Genomic DNA, 23,298 nt, shown 5'->3' with positions numbered 1-23,298 from the left:
CGAGTTTTCTCGAGAAAGAGAAAGAGAATTTTAAATTTCTTGCGTTTTTATGTCCCCATCCTTAAAGCGACTTTAATCTCCCAATCTCTTACTGTTGCGTTAGAATACAATAATACTTTCGCTCTTTACAAATAATTCTCTTGATCCTTTTGATCCAGCGGAATTTCCCTTTTTCTTAAATAACTCCAATTATTTTTCTCCTTTTCAGAATTACTTCAGAATTACACAGTTTACGCTTATTAAGAATTCAATCTAATTCATAGCCCATTTCTATAGAAATTTACCTTCTGATCGTTAGACCATACTGCAAATATTTGTCTTGTTAAAGATTCCGTTGCAACCTCATTGTTGAGTCCGACCGCATACAAAGAATTGTCTAATTAGGAAAGTTTAGTCGTTTTTTAATAACTTTTACGCAATAATCTCTGTGCCCGTATGTAAAATCGACGGCGGTACGATGTGCGATGTTATTAGCAAAGTCTATCATAATGATAAAGAGCGCACCGGCATGTGCACATGTGTATACGTACAAGTGTATGATTAGAGACTAAAAGGGATACGGCGTTTTCGCGGGTGTCCAGAAGGGAGAGGGAACCATCGTCGGCCTGGTAGACGAACTTTTCGTAAGTTATCCAAGTCGGTGGTAACCTGTGCGGTGTCAGGTCATCACGAAGGCACTCGTCTAACGTAAGACGTCTGCCGCTCCAATAGAGAAGCTCGTCGACGTACCTGTAATAAAAAAAAAAAAAAAAAAAAAAAAAAAATAAAAAAGCTAATTTACAAAAACAGTACGAATTTGAAAGTGAAATGGGGGGTCGAAATAAATTACTTTATTGATCTTGATTATAAGAGGAGCACGTACGTCGATGGATTTATGTTGTTAATAAAAGAGAGAAAGAGATTTTATGTCATTTTCTTGCCTGTCATATATCTGTGCGAATTGCGAATGGATAGTTAAAAGTTAAAATAAAGAGGAAGACAAAAGGAGAAAAAGTAACGCGAACTCACCCGAGAAGATAAATTGCCGTGACGATGCCAGCGATAACGAAACCGATGACCAGCAGTGAGAAAACTATACTCCGCCAATTGTGGCCGCCCTCCGCGTACGTTAAATCCTGTGGAAGAAGACAACGTCGTACGTAATTATCGGTCGATCCACGAGATCGATTTGCAAGCTATAGTGCAAAAGCGGATTGGATACGAGAGAGAGCATGCAAGTCACGAATATATATAGAGAGAGAGGTCCAGGGGATAATTAGAAAGTTTAACAACAAACGAGAAACGAACGATCAGTAACACTAAAGACCCTGCATCTAGAATATCTACGTATTCCATTCGCGTTCTCCGCTGCGTTTATCCCGCGAGATCGCAAATATAGTATAATATAATATAACACATAAAAAAATATACGTATATGTGGGCATATCACAATCATAATATTTTAATAACATATCAATTATATATATGTAAAAATGTGTTTTGTGTGTGTGTGTGTGTGTGTGTGTGTGTGTGTGTGTGTGTGTCAATATGTAATCTAAAAATAACTATAATAATAAATTTTAACTGTTGCTCTGTCAAATTTTCCAATTCTCTTTTTGATGAAAATTGAAATGTTTGATTAATCGTTCCACTTGTGAAGGGAATCACTAAATCTAATAGGAAATATGATTTAAAGAGTAAAGTTTGCCTTTGTTTTTATCGAAAAATAAAAATTAAATTATTATCATCATCCACTTTTTATGTCTGGGAGTGACATTGCGTGTGATTTAAATATGTTACGAAAGAATGCATCACCATACATTTTCGCAACGTTTCGCCGCACATTTTAATTTATTTTCTTCAGTCGTTAAAAATACATAATTTCACTACTCTCGGGATGCAAAATTTGAGAAAGAGATAATAAATTAATTTACATATTCTTTTTATTTTTTTTTTTTTTTTTATCAAAATGAAGATAAATTTTATTGTTAAAATAAATTGGATTTATTTACAATAGTAGCTCATTTATATCGAAATTAATATGAAATATGCAAGAAACGGAATATATCCGGTGCGCGTTCATTTTATAATAAATTAAATATTCGTGGCGATAGCATTTCCGTTCGCATATGACGTTAAATTCTCATTCGTTTTTTGTGGCGTACAACTTAGTGTTTTACACACACACACACACACACACACACACACACACACACACACACACACACACACACACACACACACACACACACATATATATATATATATATATAGGGGCATCATTCTGCTATTCGCACATCCTCGCGTTACCTACTATCATTTCAATTAGCGATTATCAGACGATTAATTATCTTCCGCAATTAATGATTCGTGATTGTATCGACGACTGAGGCGACGTTTATTCATCGAGGCAGATATTTTGTGCGAATTATTCATCTGAAATGGTGAAATGGAGAAACGATGAATGAAAATTATATATTGTTTTCTGATTACGATTATTTATGGCACGAGACAATTGTTTCTTTAACGACGTTTGCTTCCGAGCGATGGCCCATATTGTGTTTTTCGTCTAAATGCAATTTGTATACCATCATTTTTGAAAGCACGGAATAATACACGAATCGCCAGACCCGTGTGATTTAAGTAAAACAAAAAGCTAAAAGCGATGATGATTCGTTAAAAAAGAAAGAAAGACTCCGTTCGTCGATGTAGCCCGCATACTCTTTTCCAACTTGACATAATTTCTTTTGAGAAAATCATTTGCTCAATCAGATTCACCTTATAGTGCTCGTAAAATCTCGCTCTCTCTCTCTCTCTCTCTCTCTCTCTCTCTCTCTCTCTCTCTCTCTCTCTCTCTCTCTCTCTAGGCGAATTTTTCTTTGTGATAAAATCACGATATGATTACCACACACGTAAATGATTTATCCGATTTATTCTCTGCACTTTGTGCTAAAATTTAATGAACTATGACTTCGTAATGAGAAACGCATATGGCCACATTTCGATTTATTAATCAGTTCACAAAAAATTGACGTTTATTATTTATCCAGTTTGAGACTTGTCTCGTTGAAATACCGTAGTGTTTGTTTGTAGAACCGGACTTTATTTTCGTAGACCGTAAAATTGCTTTTGGGGTCGAGGGGAGGTTCGATCGCGCCACCGCGCCACCGTCAGGAATATCGTGGTTTCCGGTCGCTCTCATGGAAGTACGTCACCGGCTGCTGCGTTATGCATATTGCATGCGTGGTGGCCTGTACAGTCGTCCTTCTGTCCACGAGTACTGGTCCGGATAACACGTGCAGGCCGTGTAATGCAGACGAGTCGCGCCGGAGGACTAGGAGGCGTGTGTCTATACGACGTGCGGATCGTTATGTATTTGTTAGAACAGCCCCGCACGTGTTCCCGCACGGGAATTTGCTCGTTTTAGGTAAACGCGCGGAGCGCGTCGTTCGGATTGAGACTTGAGATTTATCTTCGACTGCACGTTCAGATATCGATCGAACTCCGTTCGCTCGAGAGGAACATGGGGAAATGGACCCAAACGCGGGGTTAATTGAATTAAACGTTGAAGCGATTTGTTAGCTAACTGATCCTTCGTTTAAAAATTAACGATGATCATATATCGCGTATATTTTATGCGTATTCGCAACAAAATAGTCGCGGTTGCGCGACACAAATGTCAACAAAATTGCGGTCTGTCGCTCGCCAAACAACCGAACTCGCGTTTGGAAAATAAACGTGGAGAAATACCTTCTTTCTTTCCCTGTCTCTCTTTCTCCATCTCGCTGAATTGCGTGCCATTAGCGCGGCGCAAGGCATTCCGGGATATAATTTAAAACGATTTATATCCCCTCGAAGTAATCCCCCGTTTTATCTCGGATATCGATAATGATGTTGCTCCGAAGCAGACAAACGATCGACTGCCGCGCCGATTGGCCAACGTTACGCCGCGGTAATCGCTTTTGGACGACCCGACCTGTTTATCCAGATAAGTAATCGCCGATGTCTCGTTCGAGCGATTCGCCATTTTCTTCCCCGACACCTCGGCTCTCGTTTCCTTCTTTCTCTCCCGCCGATCGATTTGCCGCCGCGCCACGCCGCGCCGCTTTGAATTCAAAACGCATCTCGTCGCGTGCACGTGTCGTCGCGGGCCGCGAGATATATGGAGTGATCATAAATTCACCCCCCCCCCTCCCCCGCGAAACGCGACAGCATTCGGACTTCGCGAGCTGATATCTACATTGCCAAGTGTTGCACGATGCGGACATTATTTCGCGGAAGATTCACGCTGCTTTATACGGCAATAACGCCACCAGCGAAGATGGAACATTCAATTTTTATCACCCGCGCGGATTTCACGCGTCAAATATTCCGCGTTGTATAAAATCAGAGCGCGCCGTTGTACATTTCTCGCTGTGAATATGTTAGCGACTTCTCGTGTAGCTTTTGTGCGTGTGTAGCCAATGTTATATTATACAATTTACATAAATATGTACGGTATAATCGTGCTACAAGTTAGGAAAAGGGTCAGGATAGTTTTGGAGGACGGTGTTGGACAGTGCTGGTTTCTAATCTTCCTTGATTTTCTCACTGAACTATGGCATTTGCTTGGTCACCTTTGCTTTCTTTATGAGGCGCGTTTATGGGAGGGGGGGGGGCGACTACTATATTGAATTAAGTGATATACGATGCCGCCCGCGTATGGGTGATACTAACGTTTATTGTTCTTATGATTTTCTCTTCTCAAAGTTGACTTTATCGCTTTAGACGTCAAATTGAAAAATTGTGCAACAGAAAAAAAAACTATAATGAGGGCGTATAATATTTTTCTCTTTTTTACAGAAAATTTGATAAAGAAGAGATTGTTAGATATTAGCCACCAATTTTTGTTTGACATATCAGAATTCAAAATTCTCTCTCGGCTGCATATTTACATCTTATTTTATACGTGTATTGGTTTTAAATAAACGTTGTTGAGGAAAGTTTACTTTTTTCAATTTGAATGTTTAATTAAAAGATAAGAGAATCTTCTCTGTTTTGCAACTCCGCAACGCCTGTATGCGTTACGAAAAGGTGAAAAATATCGCAGCCCAGACGTAATGCGATATTATCATTTTTTTAAATATTTTTAAATATCGTGCTACCGTGTAAACACCGTTTACGTGAATTCTGTGCAACGCCGCACCAGAAATAAAGACGCACGTTTGAATAAAATTCCTGTCGATTGGTCAGTTAAGCTCCGGAGAACAGAGTTTTTACAGATTTGCTCGAGGAGCCTTCGATATTTCTCCCAACTTTTTCACGTTTATTTTTTTTTCTCCATTTTAATCTCGTTTACGTTTATCTCGCGGTTTAGCTGGCGAACGGCCAAACGTTACGGAGGTAGCCGGTTCATTAAAATTTTTGCAAAACTTATCGTGAGCGATAAACTATTTTCAATAAAAAAAAATACATATTTTTGAAAATATCAAAAATAAATTAAATTGCATCGGATAGTACGCTATTATTAAGATAACAATAATGTAGTACATTACAGACGCGGTTATTTCGTTATCTCGTCACATACTCTGTCACCGGTGCGCCGAGTTGGTCCAACAAGTATTCGAGTTTGTCAGACGAAATATGCCTGCGCATCGAGCGAGCCAAATACAATAGGGATTAATTCAAAGGAAATATCTGCCGCGATCGTGCGGTAATCCGGCATGATGGTTTTCGGATATTCCATCGTGGCGTGTAATGAACTGCAACGGTATGATAGATAAGGTCGCTCGCACACGCGCGCGCGCCCCCCCCCCCCCCACACACACACACACAAACAAAAATACGTAAGGTACTGTATTCGTCGCCGTACACGTTTGCGGTCACGTCGCATGCGTTCAGTTTATTTCCGTTCGGTTTACGAAGCGCGAAAAACGTCACTGACAAGAGCAACTTTCGTCGTTTTCGCTATATTAAATTTTAATCGTCGGTCCTCTCGCCGCATCTTTTCTATGCGAAAACTCACAATGTATCCGTGACGCGGAATATAACGATAACTAAAATTACATATAAAAGTATATAAAAATGTTTTTTTAAGAATATACAGTGAAACGGAGGTTGAAATAAATTCAACTTCAACGTGCGGTCCATCGAACAGCCGACGCGATCGAACGATAACGTTTGCACTTTTTTTTTTCCCTAGTAACAGGCTGCCGTAAATGGCACGAATGATAAAATTTAGCGCCGATGATAAAAAGATGTAAGTCTCTTCCAATATTTGGCAATGGGATCCCTATAACCAATTACGTCGGACCGAGGCGTTTTCTGAAAATTTAACACGCCACTAGGTGGTTTTCTCATTTCGAGCCCGCTGCTTTGTCATCGGATAACTAAGTACATGGGGACGAAACGCGATCGTTATTACCGTTACAGTTCCAATAACGCCACACGATATCATCGTCGGCTACCGTTTCGCGATTCGCGTTTCAAATCGTAGAACTGTCGCGTACGTGAATTGCACGCCGCCGTGCAATTTCACGTAAAATTGCTATTTCGAACGAGTCCACGATTGAGAGAATTCATCGCGTTACGACGAGGACCGTCGTTAATAATCGATAAACGGGCAGTAGAGTTTGACCGTTGGAAATCTCACGTTCGACCGATTAGCGCGTAACAATGCAGTTATTACGGAACGCGATCGTAAAAGCGTGAAAATTGGGCCATGGCACGTCGTCCGAGAATCCGAGGCACCTGTCGTTGTCGCTGACTGTCGGTGTCGCTGTTTACACGGCAAAAGTGTACCGCATTTTAGACCGTCGCCCGACTTACGGAATTTATTTACGCGGAACTTATCCGAAAGCGTTATCTTTTACACGCTCTTTAAAATCCACGACCGTCGGAGAGTGCTTTTGCAGAGATCCGCTACGATTACGATAAGCGGATGCGATAAGCGCGACCGTAACGTTCGAGAAAATTGCGAACGACATAACCACGCCACTTGGATCACCAAATAAAACCTAAGTCGTGAAAAATGATAAAGCTGTGATTGCTTATCTTCCGAGAGACTGGCGGAAGTCATGGCTGCTCCTTCCTCTGCCGTTCGCAAGGACGAAGATCCGTTTGTGTCGTCATGGACGATCGTCACCGCTCACCGTCCTCGTTATTTCGGGCTCATAGTGCGGCACATAACTTCACTTCGTTTCACCCGACACCAATAATTAATTCATCCGTTCAAGAGGCACAGATGCGCCGTTCAGACCGCCGTGCGCGTTTCTGCCAAGTATTTCAGCCTATCCGCCGCCCACCTCTCGCGATTCTCCCTCTCTCTCTCTCTCTCTCTCTCTCTCTCTCTCTCTGTTCCTTCTCTATATACATTTAAAATGTGTATACATTTAAAATGATAAACACGCGCGCATATGCACACACGTCATTGCGCCACGTGTCAAAATATCGCGCGGCCGATCGTCGACGATTGGAGATTGTCCGCGCGATCGATCCGCGCCTCGCGAACACGATCGAGCGATAACGACGCGCGAACGATACCAATCGGGGAGGTGTCCCCGGCGAACATAATTCCGCGGATCGATCCCTCGTTTACACGCTCTCTTCTCCGCTTTCTCACCGACACTCCGATCCGTCCTCCGGAATTATCGGCGTCCGACTAAACCCCGCGCCGCCACGCTCCGTGGATGTGATTTTCTTCTGAGGGCGGAGGGAACGCCTCTATCTCTCCCGGCGTTCTGCTCTTTTTGCCCCGTGTCCGGACAGGAAGTTCAAAGGGGTGACACACGTGCACACGTACGCGAGGCCGGCTTCATGTACGATCCGCTCCGGGGTCACGGGATCAGTCGTGCAAAAGGGCCGATAATCGAGCGTAAGCAAGCCGCGCCGACAACGCGCGTTCGACTGCCTTTAAACGCGGCAAAACGCGCTCTCTTCCTCTCCGCTCTTTTTTTCCGCGCGATTTCGCGCACAAAACAAAATACGAGGGAGGCGGGGACGAGCCGATTCGCGCGCGCGAAAATCATCAAGCGTTCGTATGGCACGGACATTAATTCGCGAGCGCTTGCAGTTTGGTGCGAGGGAATAATTTCGCGGGAGTTTCGACGTGATGACAAATGTGGGACGAGGCGGTTTCGCCGGGATGCGGCCCGCGCACCGAGAAACCGGAACCGCGAACGAGACGGAAGTTAAACTCGGACCTGAGGATTTCTAGAATAACGGGGGTTCGAGAAGTGATTCAACTTACGAAACTGCAGCCAGTTTCATCGCGGCGGTTCGTCCTCGCGGGGGTTGTAATGGTTTGCCGCGCCGCGCGTTCGTTCAAATTAAAGCGACGCCGAGCGTACGCCGGCCGTTAAGTATTTAATGGGGAGAGCTCGCTTTTGTTCGAGAATTTATCGCCGTTTTCTTCGGAACGAATAACGCCACGCGTCGCTGATAGAGATCTACGTGCGCGCGAAACGCTCCGTATTAAGTTGAGTCCAAGACCACGACGCGGTGTGCAAGAACGAACGAGCACTTACGGACGAGCATAAATAAATATAATGAGCGCTTTTCTCTTCCGGTAGAAAAGATGGACTATATATTCACCGATGTAAATTTGAGCTCGCGCTTGCCAACCACGCTCATTAAAGCGGATTCATTTATTTGTGTTCGTTCGTTCGCGTTTGCTGTTTGCTTGGTCCGAATCCGTCTTTAGATAGACGGTAGACGTCACTCGATCGCATCGCAGAAGTGATGATTACCATCACCGCTGATCGAAAAGTGGTTCGGTCATCGTCGGATAAAGCCGGCGCGTGCTTCGAGTTTCGAGTGACATTTAATCCCCTTTGTTGGAAAATTTACCGAGGGTCTCTGTGTGTGACTCCGAGAATGACCAATGTCCCGCGCGCGCGCGCGCGCGCGAATCGGACACGGAACGGCAATGAATAAAACAGCATTGTTGATTTTGCGGCAGTGGCTTCGCTTGTACGAGGTTCGCCGAGATGCATCGTGTACGTGTGCTTGCGGAACGTGTGGGCGTTTCGTGTGCTCGCGCACGTGCACATCGAGGAGAGCGAAACGGGTAGCCGTGCCGCCGTGCGACGCACCTTCTCGGTTTTCTGTTCTTTCAGACACCGGCGGCGGCCTCGTCGCGTTATCAGGTAGTCCGATAATCGAGTTACTCTCTAGGTGTGTGTGTGTGTGTGTGTGTGTGTGTGTGTGTGTGTGTGTGTGTGTGCGCGTGTGTGTGCGCGCCGTCGGCCAACAAAAGTTTCCCGAGTTTCTGTCGTCGGAATCCCTCCGTCGTCGTCCTCCTTGTTCTCTCTGCGGTTCTCTCCTCCCATTTTCCGTCCATCCGACGTGGCGGGTGATAAATTTGTTTACGCTCGTAGGTATCGACTGGACACCGCACACACGAAAATCGCATACGAACGAGAGAGGCGGCGGGCCGATCGATCGTCCGAGATGGGCGGCGTGCTATTAAAAAATTGTCGGAAAGTCAACTAAGCTGAATCCTAGTTACGCCATTAGCTCGGGCTAAGCGACGTTGATGAATTTGCCGCCGGTTTATCAATTACGGGGCTTTTGTATTGCGGACAGTTTAATTCCGTCGCAACCCTTTGAACTTTGACAAATCCGTAGGACAATGTTGGGGATGAATTATTTATGGCTCTTTCCGATCAAGGTGTGTTCGCGGATTGGAATCCTCGGCCGTCAAAGGGTGAGTCGTGTCACTCGAGAGAGGTACTCGCGACGGTTTGTTTCTTCTACCAACTCGCGGAGTCAGAAAGCCGAAGTAAAAGTCAAAGGTGAGCAAAGGGCGAGCAGACACGGCTCCCTGTGAACCATCGCCCTGATGGTTCTGCTAATTCGGCGCGACGAAATGCGACGGCGGTCGTTAACGCGCGGCGGTAGTTTCTAATAAAGCGCGAGTCTCTTTCACGAGAAAACTCGCTCGGCCGAAATCTCGGTCTCACGATCGATTAGGGGGAATCACAGATAAATAATTAATTTTTTTTTAGAGTGTCTCCGAACTGAATAAAATGGAGACGCAGTTTAAACTGAGGAAATACACGCGAACAGCGTGATAAAATGAACGGACCGTATCGCATCTATATTCTATTACCTTCAACGGGCATGGCGATTTTCAAAAATAGGGACGTCGTCAGATCGCGGCCCTTTGTTCGCGGATAACTGGTTAATTTAAATATAATTAAAACTGCTTCTCGTGCAAACGCGGGGTCGAAGGGGGGAGGGGGGGAGGGCATGAAGGGATAAACGGCGGGCTGAACTTTAGTAACACTTCCCGGGGATTCGCAAGTGCTCATAAACCTGCGAGCGATGGAGCCGTCTCTGGCGGGCAAAGAAGCCGTTTTATGTAACAAGGCGTGTTATATAACGTGTTTCGAGGAGAGACACGCGTGCGAATTGTACAAGTTCATAAACAGCCCGGGCACCTTTGTCGCTACGTGGAATATGTGACTTTATTATCTCTCCTCGCAACGTAACGGCCTCGATTGATGGGCACAATTAATTATCGCCCACTGTCCCGCGTTATTCCATTGGCCTATCTGGGTTTATATGGACTTACACGTGTTATTGCACGCTCTGTTTTTACACGCACTCGAGGGAACGTTGACGTCGAGTTAATGAGACGTTGGCCGTTTATTTAAACGATGGCCAAGAGTAATTCCGTAATTTTTCATATTCCGTTCGCTGGACAAGCAGCGAGCGTAATTGACGCGTAATTTGACTTTGTTAACGTGGGTGTCAATTTAAAGTTGACCGGCGACCAAGCGTTGCAAGATCGTCGCGAGACGCTAATTTTAAAATTTAGCCCTCTCGTCGAAAAAAGTTGAGCGAGCAAATGGCTTTCGGCTTTACCGAGATTTCAGCGAGTTTTTCTAACGAAAAGCTAACGATGCTTCGCGAAAAGGTCGAAATTTTTCAGCGAGAGGGCTGAAATACAAAAATTGCGCAACATGAATATCTAACGTCTAGTCGATAGTCCGCTGTTGCTAACTGCCGTGTCGGGAAACGGTACTCGTTATACCGAGTTATTACTCGCAGTTTGTACTCGTTGTAACTACGCTATTTGAATGTATTACGCTGAGTGGTCACTAATGCAGCTATCGACACACTTAACGCAAGTAATTTCTATCACGTTTGCGAGCACGTGCCTCCGCCAGAGGGTTTAATTGCCGTACGATCCGACACTCAAACCTAACATTACCGTCTATATGGGACGATATGCAAAATGCAATAGGATACAATCATGACAATCACTTTAACATCAATTAAAATTTCATGTCTATGGATGGGCGCTCTTCGCGAATTGTTCCTCCGAAAGTCTACAAACTATTCAGTCGCACGTATAGATTTAAATTGTTGTTTTAGATATTATTTGAAATTCTTGTAAAATCTTGAATGTCTCAAAACTCTAGAAAGTCTTGAATGTCTCTAGGAAATATTTTCTTAAAAGCGTCCGAATATCTAAAACGTTTAAAATTCTTAAAGACTGGAATTGTTGTCCATAACTATGTATAAAATAATAACACGATGAACTAAGATATAACGATATAAAGGGTTTAGGAGATGTATTTTCAAAATATTTGAAACTTTTAAAAATGTTTTGACCTTGAATAACATTCCAAGACAATTCGAGGTATTTTTGATATATATTTAAGATAATTTTATTAATTTTGAAGCTATTGATTATTTATATTGAACAATATTTTGAAATTTCTGTAGATGAAAAGATATGTGATATCTATATTAGATACATTATTATCTGAAACACGCATAGACGGGTTATCACATCTAGTCGAACTACTAAAGGATCGTGTGGAAGAGTGAAAGAGAGAAAGTGACTTTGATCTTATGCATTCACAGATTTGTCATTATGTACACTAAACAATTCATATATATATCGACCAATCACTAACATCAATCTCGTGTATCTCTCTACATGTTCCGCGCACAGTACGGATTATTAACTCACTTTGCCGCTTTACAATTTTTTTTTTTTTCTCGTAAATCGCGAGTTAATAACATGCACTTTGTACGCTCGTCGTGTCGATTCCAACCATCTACATGCATTTAAACCTCATCGTCACAGAAGAACTCGACGATTGGGATAGGGACCACTTGGTGAGAGCCGGCTGAGCGATTTACCTCTTTTACCTGGGCTGACTTTGAACGGGGATCGGCGACCTGGACGGTCTCATCGGGAGGCAGCCGCCAGGAGTTCCTCTCGATGTTAACGCTGGCGTTCATAGCGGCCTCCTCCTCCGCCTCCCGTGTCCTTCGTCGGTTTTAGCCACTTCGTCTCCGCGCGATCGTCTCCCCAAGGTCCCCAGGGTAACCCCCGGGCCACTCCTGGGGCCGAGGTTTTATTACGCCAATCCACAGTTTTCCTCACCTGAAGGAAAAAGAAGACGAGATCTAATAAATTTATATGCTAAAATATGGCACAGAGCGGCGAAAAGATGTACATTCGACTAAATCCGGCGGCGAAATTACCGAATGTGCTGATGAAAGCTGAATGAATATTGAATCGGGGGAGATGGAATATTGAAGGATGGCAGGAAGGTAAAGGGAGATAAAGAAGATAGACCGTAAGCTCACAGATGGCAGAAATCTCGGGGAATGAAACTCAAATCTGAGCCTTGGCCTAGGAGTTAAGCACGGTATACAGAGGTAATGGCAAATGGAAGTCGTGAGCAAATTTTGTCAGTGTGATACAAAGTTAAATTATACGGAATGTACATTTTGTATTCGCGGATATATATATATATATATCCAAATATATATATATATATATATATATATATTTGGATAAAATTACGAATGAAACATTCAACATTTTTCAGATAATATGCAATTAAGCCATAAAATTCGTTTAAATTTTTTTCAACGTTTTTTTGTGTATGGCGAGCGTTATCAGAGGCCGACTGACGATCTCTTCGACACTCGATGTCGTAATTTTTCCGGAGGAATTTAATATCCGTGCGGTACACGATTAGTCAACGCCCCGAATTCCGTGAGAAAGTTGCACCGTTTAATTCGCGATTTGTACAGGGAGGAAAGGAAGAAAAGTTGGCAATTCGCTAACCCAGTTATTGCGCGTCTTTTTGTGCAACGAAGTTGCAATGATGTGTGTTTGGTAACTGAAACGGGATCGCGATAACGAAGTACCGATTTCGGTTGCTGTTGAATTTATGGGGCATAAAAGAAATACAAAGGAGCAGTGGGAAGAGAAGGACGGCATCGATAGGACGACCGATCGAACTTTCTGTTCCTGTTTTCCCGTCGTTTACACGAAATAACGCACCGCTGGAAATTCGAAGATCGGAAATACGTCTGTGAAATTACATAGCTCGACTCATTTAATCGACGAAAATTGCTCTCGATTAAGTTCCAATTCTGAGCTCGCGTCTCCCATTACGAAATGCGAATGTGATTATTATGATATCATTTTAATGTGAGAGAGCAATCGAGAAATTATCTCATCAAAAACTCTATTATAAAACGATTAGATAAAAATTAATGTTTTTATCATAAATTTATCAAGAATGCTTGTATTTCTTATATTTACTGCCGAATCGATAGAAGTAAAATTTATCATTGACTATTATTGCACTTAGATTGCTGTAATACTTGACTTTATGATTAACATGTGGAACATGTGCGAATTTATGCTTTTTAGTTTCGCCGCTGCATCGATCAGACTTGAAAGCTGCAGTAAAACGTTAATGTCTCTCGGCGTAAACATTCGTTGACAAACATCGATATACGATAGTAAGAGAGCCAGGGTACAGGGAGAAAAAAGGCGAAGAGTTCAGGGGAGAGGGAGCGAGGCGGAGGATGTTGTCCTCGTCGTGGGGGATGCAGGGGTAGCGCGCGCCGTGCTAGCTCCACGTGTGACGTCAGAAGGGTTACGTCAGTGGTGCGGTAGACTGTGTGGGTACATACCCCTCGGTGATGGTGAAGATGGCTGCGCTGCGGAAGGGACCGAGGGGAGAGAATAGATGGGATAGTCGAGGGGTCGCGGGAACGAGGGGGATTGCCGAGAGAGGGTGTATGAGGGTAATCGCGAGTGGATTCGCGGATGCCGCATGGAGGACGGAGCTGACGCAGAATAAGGTCGGCCACCCCGGATCTATCCCCCGGATTTCATTCATCAGTCACAGTCGAGCGTGACCCATGCGAGCTAACCGGATTAATCCCTCCGCGTTTGTCTGCACGGCTTGCGTCGCGATCGCGGCGAATTTGTCGACACGCCGTGCTACAACAAAATTTTCAAAGGAATCTAGTATTGCGGATAACACAACGGTAAATTAATGACCGCGAGGTAAAAAGGATGAAAAGGGGATTATTAGGAGAGACCTTTAGGAGAGACGAGTCAATCTTATAATGCTACAGCGACATAAAATGTTTGTGATAACGGAAGGGCGACTCGGAAGCCGCCCAACGCGGCCACTAGTTTACTTCGTTGCGATAACGTTGCTCGAGCCTGACCGATCTACCTCTCACGTCGTTTTATTCGATCTGCCTTGTATCGGCGTCGTAAATCAATTCCAAATCTCCGTTCCGCAAGAAAGCCCATAAGAAGCGCGTACCACGGGTAATCGAATTCTCACTGCGAGGCACCACCAATGGATCCGCAATTTCGCTAAGCTCACTTCTCCCCAACTTTTTGCAAATGCATCCCGTTTCGCTTACGAGCTATGTGGCGCCGTAAATTGGCTCGTAAAATATTTCATAGGATGCGTCCGACGCTTCTCCTTACTTGATCGATCGACGGATCATAAGTCAGTTAAATTGCAAAGTTGGCTATCAAAATGCGACTTGCCTTTAAAAAAAAAAAAAAAGAAACGAGGAGATTTAACAAATATTTAATAATTATGTTACAGACGTGGCTTCCTTGTCGAGCACAAGCAAAAACGTACCATACACACACACACACACACACACACACACACACACACACACACACACACACACACACACACACACACACATATATATATATGACCAGTTCAGTTATCGTCGCCTAGCATGCGAAAAGTTTTGAATTCGTTCTCTGTCACCCGATATTTTTCGCATTCATACGCCAACAACGTGAATCTTTCTCTGTTAAACTGGGACAGATATAGCGACGACTTTGCCAAACGACATCCTGTGCGACGAATTCTGCAGCATCCCGCGATCGAGTCTGTATCGCGCTTAAGAGCGAGAGATCGGTCGTGACTTATTCTTACTATTCTTTGAAGCGGGATCATTATTCTCAAGCCGGAAGCAATTACGCTCCTCCGTCCTGCAGGTGCTCGATGATTTTCCTTTTCTCCTTTTAAATTTTTTTTCCCCCTCGTCTACGACATTCTCGCAAAAAAACGTAGACAGCGTGCCTCCGTGAGGAAAATATCGGGTGTTACGAGGATCGATAGACTCGCGTCGACCTTTTCGATGTCTTCTCTCTGTTGCCACCTGGTTTTCATTTCCATGTTACATTTCACGACGTCGATGTTGATGTCGAGAATTTTCCTCCAGAGGCTCATGGATTACCCGGAGAAGTCAAAAAGCATCAATTCGTAACTATCGGTTGACAGATAGCTCGTAAATATACCCGTTTGTCGAATCCGCAGCATCGCGTGCGATGCAGTAATTAATTTACCTGTTTATCGCGTATACATTTAATTTTTTTGCCGCACCAAATTGGTCACTTTAATTATTCCAACGGCGCAGCGTTTCGCGCATTTTCGTAGGCGTCTGTCCGATATCGTAACAACGCATGCATTTTTCAGATCTGTGATTCCAAAATTAATGCGTGGTTGAAAATTGCGCAATTTATTTCCCGGCTTAAAACCTGTTGTGTAACGCGTGACTCATATTTGCGAAAATTTTCGATTTACTGGAGGATAATAGGGAAAATTTCGTAATCACATCGTTGCAAAATGCATAAAGAAGAATTTTATTATGTCGTTTTCGCGTATGCAATTTAGACAAAATATTGCGAATATAGATCATTAATTCGATATATTATTTATATTACAACAAGCGACGCTAATAGATATTAGTGAACATTATGAAATAAGCAGAGAGAAAATCTGGGGGTAGAATGAGATACTAAAATAGGATATGTGAACCTTATTCGCTATTATATTTTATTTCTGTACAGGGCGAAAAGCTGAACTTTTATCTTAAATTTTTTTCATTATTTTTGCATATGATTGTATAACACAAAAATATCCGCTAAATGAATTATTTCTTTCCTTCGGAAGTATTTTCTCTTTTTTTTCAAAATTATTCGAGATGTTAGGTATCTTATTTCGCTGCTCTCTCTCTCTCTCTCTCACTAATTTTTGAGTGATTGTTTCATGTTTCTGGCTCGTTCTTGGACGAAATTTTGAGATCGTCCATCGATGACGGAGGGCGCGTGATGTTTAAATCAACAAACACGTATTGACGCGAATTGGACGAATGTATATTGCGTATCGGGTTGCCAACGACGGCGATATCGCTATCCGTCTGAGGCTTGTTATTGCATTTGCGCATTGCATGCACGTGCAGACGCACGTCGAGCAAATAACTGTGAGATAAATACGCCTGGACCGCGCAGCATCGTTTGTCTTTTTTGTCATGACGGAATTTGCACTTCTCGCCGGACGCATATCGAGATGATGCACCTTATTTCACAATTTCGCGAAAGGCGATTTGAAAAGCAAATAATGCGCTTGTTTCTAAAAGAGTCTGTCTCTCTCTCTCTCTCTCTCTCTCTCTCTCTCTCTCTCTCTCAAAGCAATCTTGCTTGTTAGAATTGCTCTCGCAGTTACAGAGGTACACATTTCCTTAATGCGAATCACACGTATACATTCTGTCATGAGCGACAGATATTATTCCATTCTAGAGTTTGTGCCGCGAGGTTCTCGCAACCGCGAATAAATATCTGGGTAGAAATTTGACGTGTCTGCAGTTATAGTTTACACCGGCGATGTGGAATCATTACTTTTCCAGTCACTTGAAGCTGAAATACAAATGTTTCGTCAATATTTCATTTTCTCTTTTCAAAATGTAATAGCCGAATTGCTTATCTCACTTGTTTTAATAATTGAGACAGATCGACACACGCACTTAGAAATAAGGAAAAATTTAATTTTTTCTTTTTATTAAATACAGCCTTCATTTTAATCCCCGTTTCACACGAGAAAAGTCCAATGCTGATGTTACTATGCTAGAAGAAACACGCTGCGATATTCATGAAAGCGCGATCTCGAGGATCTCGTTTCTCTCGTCGTCAAATCGACGCGGCAAGGAGCTCGCGTCAGAACCTGTTATAGAATCAAAATCGCGTGAAGAACAGAGTGGCCTCGGTCGCTCGAACGCCCATAACTTCATTCCGGCTGGAACTTCGGTAAAGAGGACTCGGTGTTACCTCCCCGAGGGAGCCGGGAGTCTCGTAAATAACGTTGTGCTCTCACGGCGCTCTCGCGATGCGAGAAACGCGCGCGGTGCATGCACCGCATGCACATATCGATTCCCCAAGCGCAAAGTTAAACTCTTTCAACCGCCGGTAATCAATGTCCGCTTACGCGGAAACGCAGTTTCCGAAAACAAAGCCATTTGTCTGTCCCTGGACGAAAGGAGCGCGCATCGCTCGGACGGCGGCGGCGGCGGCGGCGCGAAAAACGATGACGAATGCGCCGGAATGAAGTCAGCTTGCACTTCGATGCCGATGATGAACCCGGATACATCGTTTTTTCCCCGGGGTCCAACCCCGGGAAAACGCGAATTCGCGCGGGCGAATTGATGATGGTCCAGGGAACCGGCAGCCAGCGCGTTCCCCGAATGCGACGCGATGCTTGCTTTGCCCTTTGTTCAAAATTCGGAACAAACTCGGGCGGCGCGCCTCGCTGAACGAACGTGATAATGATCTTTGCTCAACGGAAATTCAATTTAGCGCCACTTCGCTCGCAACTTTTGGATGTCGCGATATTAAATATCTTGTGTAACTATAGAATTAAGTTTCATAATAAGCAAGCTCCGTATTAAAATTTTGTTAAAGGGAAACTCATCCTGAATTAACGAGGTCCGTTAACTTGCAATGTTAGTAAGTACTCGCGCGATTACGCCAGAGTTAAAACCTTTCCGAAGAAGAGAAGTTTTCAAATGTACACATCGGATATCCTTGTAATGTAATTTGATGGCCGTGATAAAGAACTGTTTACATATAAACGCATTCCAACAATTGCGAGATACATTGGAAAAAGAAATGTTGAGTCATTATCGTGAGATGCAAATGAAATGAACAAAAAAATACATATACGTTAATCTCATTAATAATTCAACACGATTATTTTTAATTACACTCCTTGACTCAGCATCATTTTCTTCCGTATACGTTATGAATTCTTATGGCAACAACAATCGATCGTTCTTTACCTTTTTTTTTTTTTTTCAATTACAACGTAAATTTGTATCATCTGCTAAAAACGGACGGATGAAATTGGAGCCAGGCAATTTGAAAGTTAAAAGGACACATCGTAATTCTAAATGAATATAATGAACTGAATATCGATGAGAAAGCGTAGAAAAAGGAGCAATCTTTCTTCCTATCTAACGATCGATTATAGCAGAGGAGATTTATCGTGCGCGATCTCGCAGTCGAATTCGGAGGACAAATAGTTACTTAACTGTAATAGGTCCAACTAATCGTCGCGATGAGGTAAGAACTCCACCGTAAAAAATTTCGCGTGCTCTAATTGGCCGATTAGATCCGGTGGAATTATCTAAATTCATTCTCCTCGCGAAAATCGCGCCCTGCCTCGAATTTCCCCGACGTGTTTTCCTCCTCGAGACGCGAAACACATTAATTAACGGTAATTGTGGGGATTCCTGACACTCGTCGGTTTCAATTCGCGTCGACGACGAAGATGAACGGGCTTCTTCTATATGCGTCGTCTGCCGGGAATGAGCCACGTAGAAGACGGATCGCGCCGCGAATTTGCAGTAAATCGCGTTATTGTCTCCTGAAACTACCTGTTGTATCCATACTCGAACGCAATCGATTTGCTCGTGAGCGAGTAAGCTTGATGTATTAAGGCCGAGCCGAGTACATTCGCTGATAAGCTGCGAGTACTAAGATACTCGATACGCATTCGGTTTAACTACTCCATAGTTATCTGCCTGACGTCCATTTCTATTTCGCTATAGATTAATCTCGAGCGTTACCGTTTCATCTTCCTCTAATTCTTCTAAAATTAAAAAAGGATGAGAAATGAGTCGCACCGAGAATTAAAGTTAATCCACACTGATAGAAGTTCGGGGAAAATACGAAAGAGAGAGAGAGGCAAGATTGTATGTGAAATTAAGCAGCACCGGGAATATAATTCGCGCGCGTTGGTCACCGCGCGTTTGGTCGTTGGTGTAAGAAAATACCTCGGGAAAATACCTCGGGCTTTCAGGATTGCAGCTTCGCTAATCTCAGGGATTGTTATTCGTGTCGGGAGGTCGACAAAAAGCGCCCGCGGATACGGCGCGTAAACGTCGACGGGCGCGTCTTTACGCGCGACACAAATAAAGCGGGAGGCGACCTGGCTCGTAACCAAGACGGTTAATCTCCGTTCCCCGGACCGATATCCGCGTTCGACGGCTACAAATCCGGGGAATATCCCGCCATGCGGTATGCGGCATGCAGCATGCAGCCGCGCTTGCGAATCGATCTTCCCTCGCGCGCATACGATATCCCGCCAGCCGAGTTACGGAGTCGATCGGAAAGTTCGACGTCGAACCGGTGACTTTATTTTATCGTGAGTTCCCTCATGGAGAGGATACGTGCTTTAAAGTAATTCCTCGGATAATGATTAAACGAGAATGAGAATTTTTCCTCCCGATCTACAACAACAACGAAACAGCTATTAATTATGATTTGATCGTGTGACGTCATATCACGGTACGGGGCGTTACATCGCGACGGCGGTGCTTAGGAGATAAGTTATTATACCGAGATATACAGGTAAGAGGTAAGGTATAAACCATAAATTCCAATGTCGCCGATAAGATTTAATTTTACGAGCGAATTTTATGTAAATTTTTCATGGAATTTGGCTAGCAGCCAATAAAATATCCAAATCTAGTATGGCGGCTGGTCTTTAAGAGGCTGCGAATTCTGTAGCATATATCGCGATAAGTCAGCGGCGGATTAAATCTCTTTAATTATGCCGCATTAATTAAGCAGGGAATTTTAATCCGGAGCATACGAAAGACACGTGATCGTTACCGCGAAGGGAGTTGAATCGAGGACGCGTAAATTCAGAACTACGTAATTATTCCCGGCTCGGCTTTCATTTTCGCGCGGAAAGAAAAATCCAGAAAAAAAAAAAAAAAAGAAATGAAACAATCGCGTTTCGCTGTGCACCTTTGCGTTCGTCCCGCGGCTACTAATCGTACCTTAAGAGTGGGTAGCCTCGTTGTTACGGAAAAGTCCCATAAGAAAATCAGCGGGTGCGGGTGCTCCTCGCTGCTTCAGCGGTTTAATCCCTTTTACGCGGCGACTCTGCAAATATTCGGCTTAACTTCCTCCGAATCCAATTCCGATATTCCGGCGTGCAACTCCCGCAAAAATCTTTTTATCCCGTCGCAATTTCAGCGTTTCGCATTTCCGATGGACCACCGACACGGCTCGCCGGCGGTCGCGCGCCGTTCGAAGTTTTATCCTCTCCCGAGTCGAGAGAGTTCGATCCTTCCTTGGTAACATCCTTTGCGCTGCTCGTTTTCCCGACTCCCGTTCCATCTCTATATCCCTTATCGCGAAATGATCCTTCTCGGCTTGATCCTGACAGACGATAACTCGAGCCCACGTCTTCTATTTCTTAATTCCTGTCCCTTGACGGTGACTCACGTCCTCTCGGCTGTAGAAAGGCAACTTTCGAGCGGTCGTCTCCACCGATTTACGGGATTTACGTGGAGAATCGATTTCTCCCCTTTTTCCAATTTAATTCGCGTTCACAAAAATCACATTGTAATCCGACATTAAAAGAGCTTTGTATGCCTTTGAACACATACACGGTTGTCTCGTTCGCACAGTTGAATTCTATATTTTTTAATCGTAAATTATAAAAAAAAAAAGCGTATTTAAAAATCCTAGAAAGCGATGCTCGATTTTGAGATTTACTACTTTATTATTGGGGGGAATCGTAATCGCATCCATCGTGAGTTTGAGAGTGTCGGAATGATCAGAATCGCGCGTGTTCACTATCGGAGTTATTGCAATGGACGGTTACTGGCGAGCTGGGCCCTCTCGGTAGTAAAATACCCGCTGAAACTTTTACGTGCGTTTCCGTACGAATTGGACGCGAAACGTTGCCGACGGTTAGGTCAACGGCGTAGATTCTTTCGTCGTGCAATCACGAGTTGAATTTTACGCGACAAGCGGATTGATACGGACTTTCCACATTCGTCTTGGAAACACTCGAGTACAGTTGTATCACGATGAAAAACTATGTTTCCCTGAGCCCACAGATTTTTCAAACTGAGATCATACATCAAGATTCAAGGAGATTGACGGTGATCGAGAGATCGCCAAGAAACGCGTTACCGATGACGCGGGATGCGTTTGCACGACGCGACGCGCGCGCGGTTATTTTGCGGTTAAATCTGGCAGATCTTGCGACGGATCTTCTCGAGCGTGGCGCGAGTTTCGAACTCCGGGTCTGAAGAGGCAAATTTAATCTTCACATTCGCGCGTCGGCGCGACGAGTCAGTTTGATTGAGAATAAGTCGAGCGTCGCGCTCGGTTTCTCTCTTTCAGGGCTGTTGCACTCTCGACGCGAGTTAAAATTCGTCAAATTGGACTGTTGACGGCGAGTTTCGGAATAAACGTTGGCACCAACCGGGTAATCCATTTGCCGCGGTACATTTGCCGCGTAGTGCCTATTATATCTCAAACGGCATTGCGGTTATCCCGGCGTGAACGCACGTGTTGCGTCGCTTATCGGCCACCTTTTGCGCGGACGATTTCGAGATGGAAAAAGCGAGAGGGAGAGAAAGAGAGAGAGAGAGAGAGAGAGAGAGAGAGAGAGAGAGAGATGCACATCGTAGTGTTTTATTCCCATAAATGGGACCGCATTGTGCTCGACAGGTTGCGCTGATGGGGGTTGGTCGGCTGGCGGTAAAGAGCGATTGGAAAAAAAAATATTTTTCCGTTGGATAAAACAATTTTTTATCGCGCCCGCATCGCGCCGGCGTCTCTCGATTTCAATTAATTACCATCCTAGCGAAACAATCGCGATTAATTGCGATAAACATCGAGCGCCCCCGACGATATTCTCTGCGGAAACGCTAATATGCATCGAATGCCTGCGCATCGATACGCGAGTTTTTTTTTTTTTTTTTTTTTTCCCCTTCATCATCGCATCCGCGTTCCTTCCTATCTCGTACTTTTCTCGAAAAATTTCAAATTATCCCGCAGGAAAGTTAATTAAACCGCATTTTTATTTGCGTCTCGTATAAATATTGTAAGGACGTCGGATACGTGAAGTTTAATACGAGCGTAAATTCGCTTCCGTCCACGTTTCCTTTTTTTCTGACTGGCTAACCACCACTGTTACCTAACTTGTGTGCTGTTTAGAACAGCCTCATCCAGATATCTCGTATTCGTGATAAATTTGCGATGAAGTTTCTTATACTGCGAAACATAAAATGTGAAAAGTTTATTTCACAAGTTACCAGGCACTAACTGTTTCACGAAAATGGGAATTTTTAGGGGATAAAATTTTTGCGAAGGAGCTGTAGACGTCGCTCGAAATTATGCTGAATATATTTTAACACATTAGCAATCGTTGATAATGCACACACGTAATTCCCCTACACGCGGGACACGGCAAACAAATATTCTGCCTCGCGGGGCGGAATATTCCTATAAAGTATTCATGAATGCGCCGCTTGGTTTGACTCCGGCCTCTCTCTCTCTCTTTTTTTTTTTATTATTTTTTGTTGTTGCGCATGCTACCGTAAGAGCGGCAGATTGTAACAATAAATATTCTGCGTTTTGCCGCGCGACAATTAAAACCGTTTATTACATTTTCGGCATAGCTCACAGAAACAATTGGTTCCGTTCCCTAAAGTCCAATGATGGCGTGTGTGCCCGTCATTGACAACGGTTCTTCCGTGTAAACTTTATTTCGTTTTATCTTCCCGTTTGATCCCATCTGATTGATTTGATTTCCCCTCAAATTATCGATAGATAACGTAGTTTATGACGTCGGCCGCACGCGCAACAGTCCGATGTATTTTGTACATCGAGAAGCGGATATCGAGTACTTCATAGCCTAAGGAACGTGATGTAATGCGATGTTT

General features: G+C 43.8%; 1 protein-coding gene across 4 annotated transcripts in view; it reads right to left on the bottom strand.

Annotated features, from left to right (window-relative positions):
- LOC105422356 (inactive dipeptidyl peptidase 10) overlaps positions 1 to 23,298 on the bottom strand; it is a 66,245-nt gene that overhangs the window by 11,286 nt on the left and 31,661 nt on the right. For 2 of the 4 annotated variants that reach the window (XR_016138776.1, XM_089074773.1), the window contains exons 2-4: positions 12,118 to 12,364; positions 1,009 to 1,115; positions 531 to 729 (exon numbers count right to left, since the gene is read on the bottom strand). Coding sequence is in view for 3 of the 4 variants with exons in the window: in XM_089074773.1 (XP_088930899.1) it covers positions 531 to 729; positions 1,009 to 1,115; positions 12,118 to 12,219 (408 nt within the window). In the remaining variant the exon portion in view is untranslated. Of the gene's footprint in view, positions 1 to 530; positions 730 to 1,008; positions 1,118 to 7,011; positions 8,390 to 12,117; positions 12,365 to 23,298 lie in introns of those variants that run through there. The other 2 variants (XM_089074774.1, XM_089074776.1) reach the window with 2 other exon arrangements.

The sequence above is a fragment of the Pogonomyrmex barbatus genome, unplaced genomic scaffold (assembly GCF_055798465.1).
Source record: "Pogonomyrmex barbatus isolate J1 unplaced genomic scaffold, ASM5579846v1 scaffold17, whole genome shotgun sequence".
NCBI classification, from domain to species: Eukaryota; Metazoa; Arthropoda; class Insecta; order Hymenoptera; family Formicidae; genus Pogonomyrmex; species Pogonomyrmex barbatus.
The sequence above is the reverse complement of the archived record's forward strand: the minus strand, read 5'-3'. Positions and strand labels throughout refer to the sequence as shown.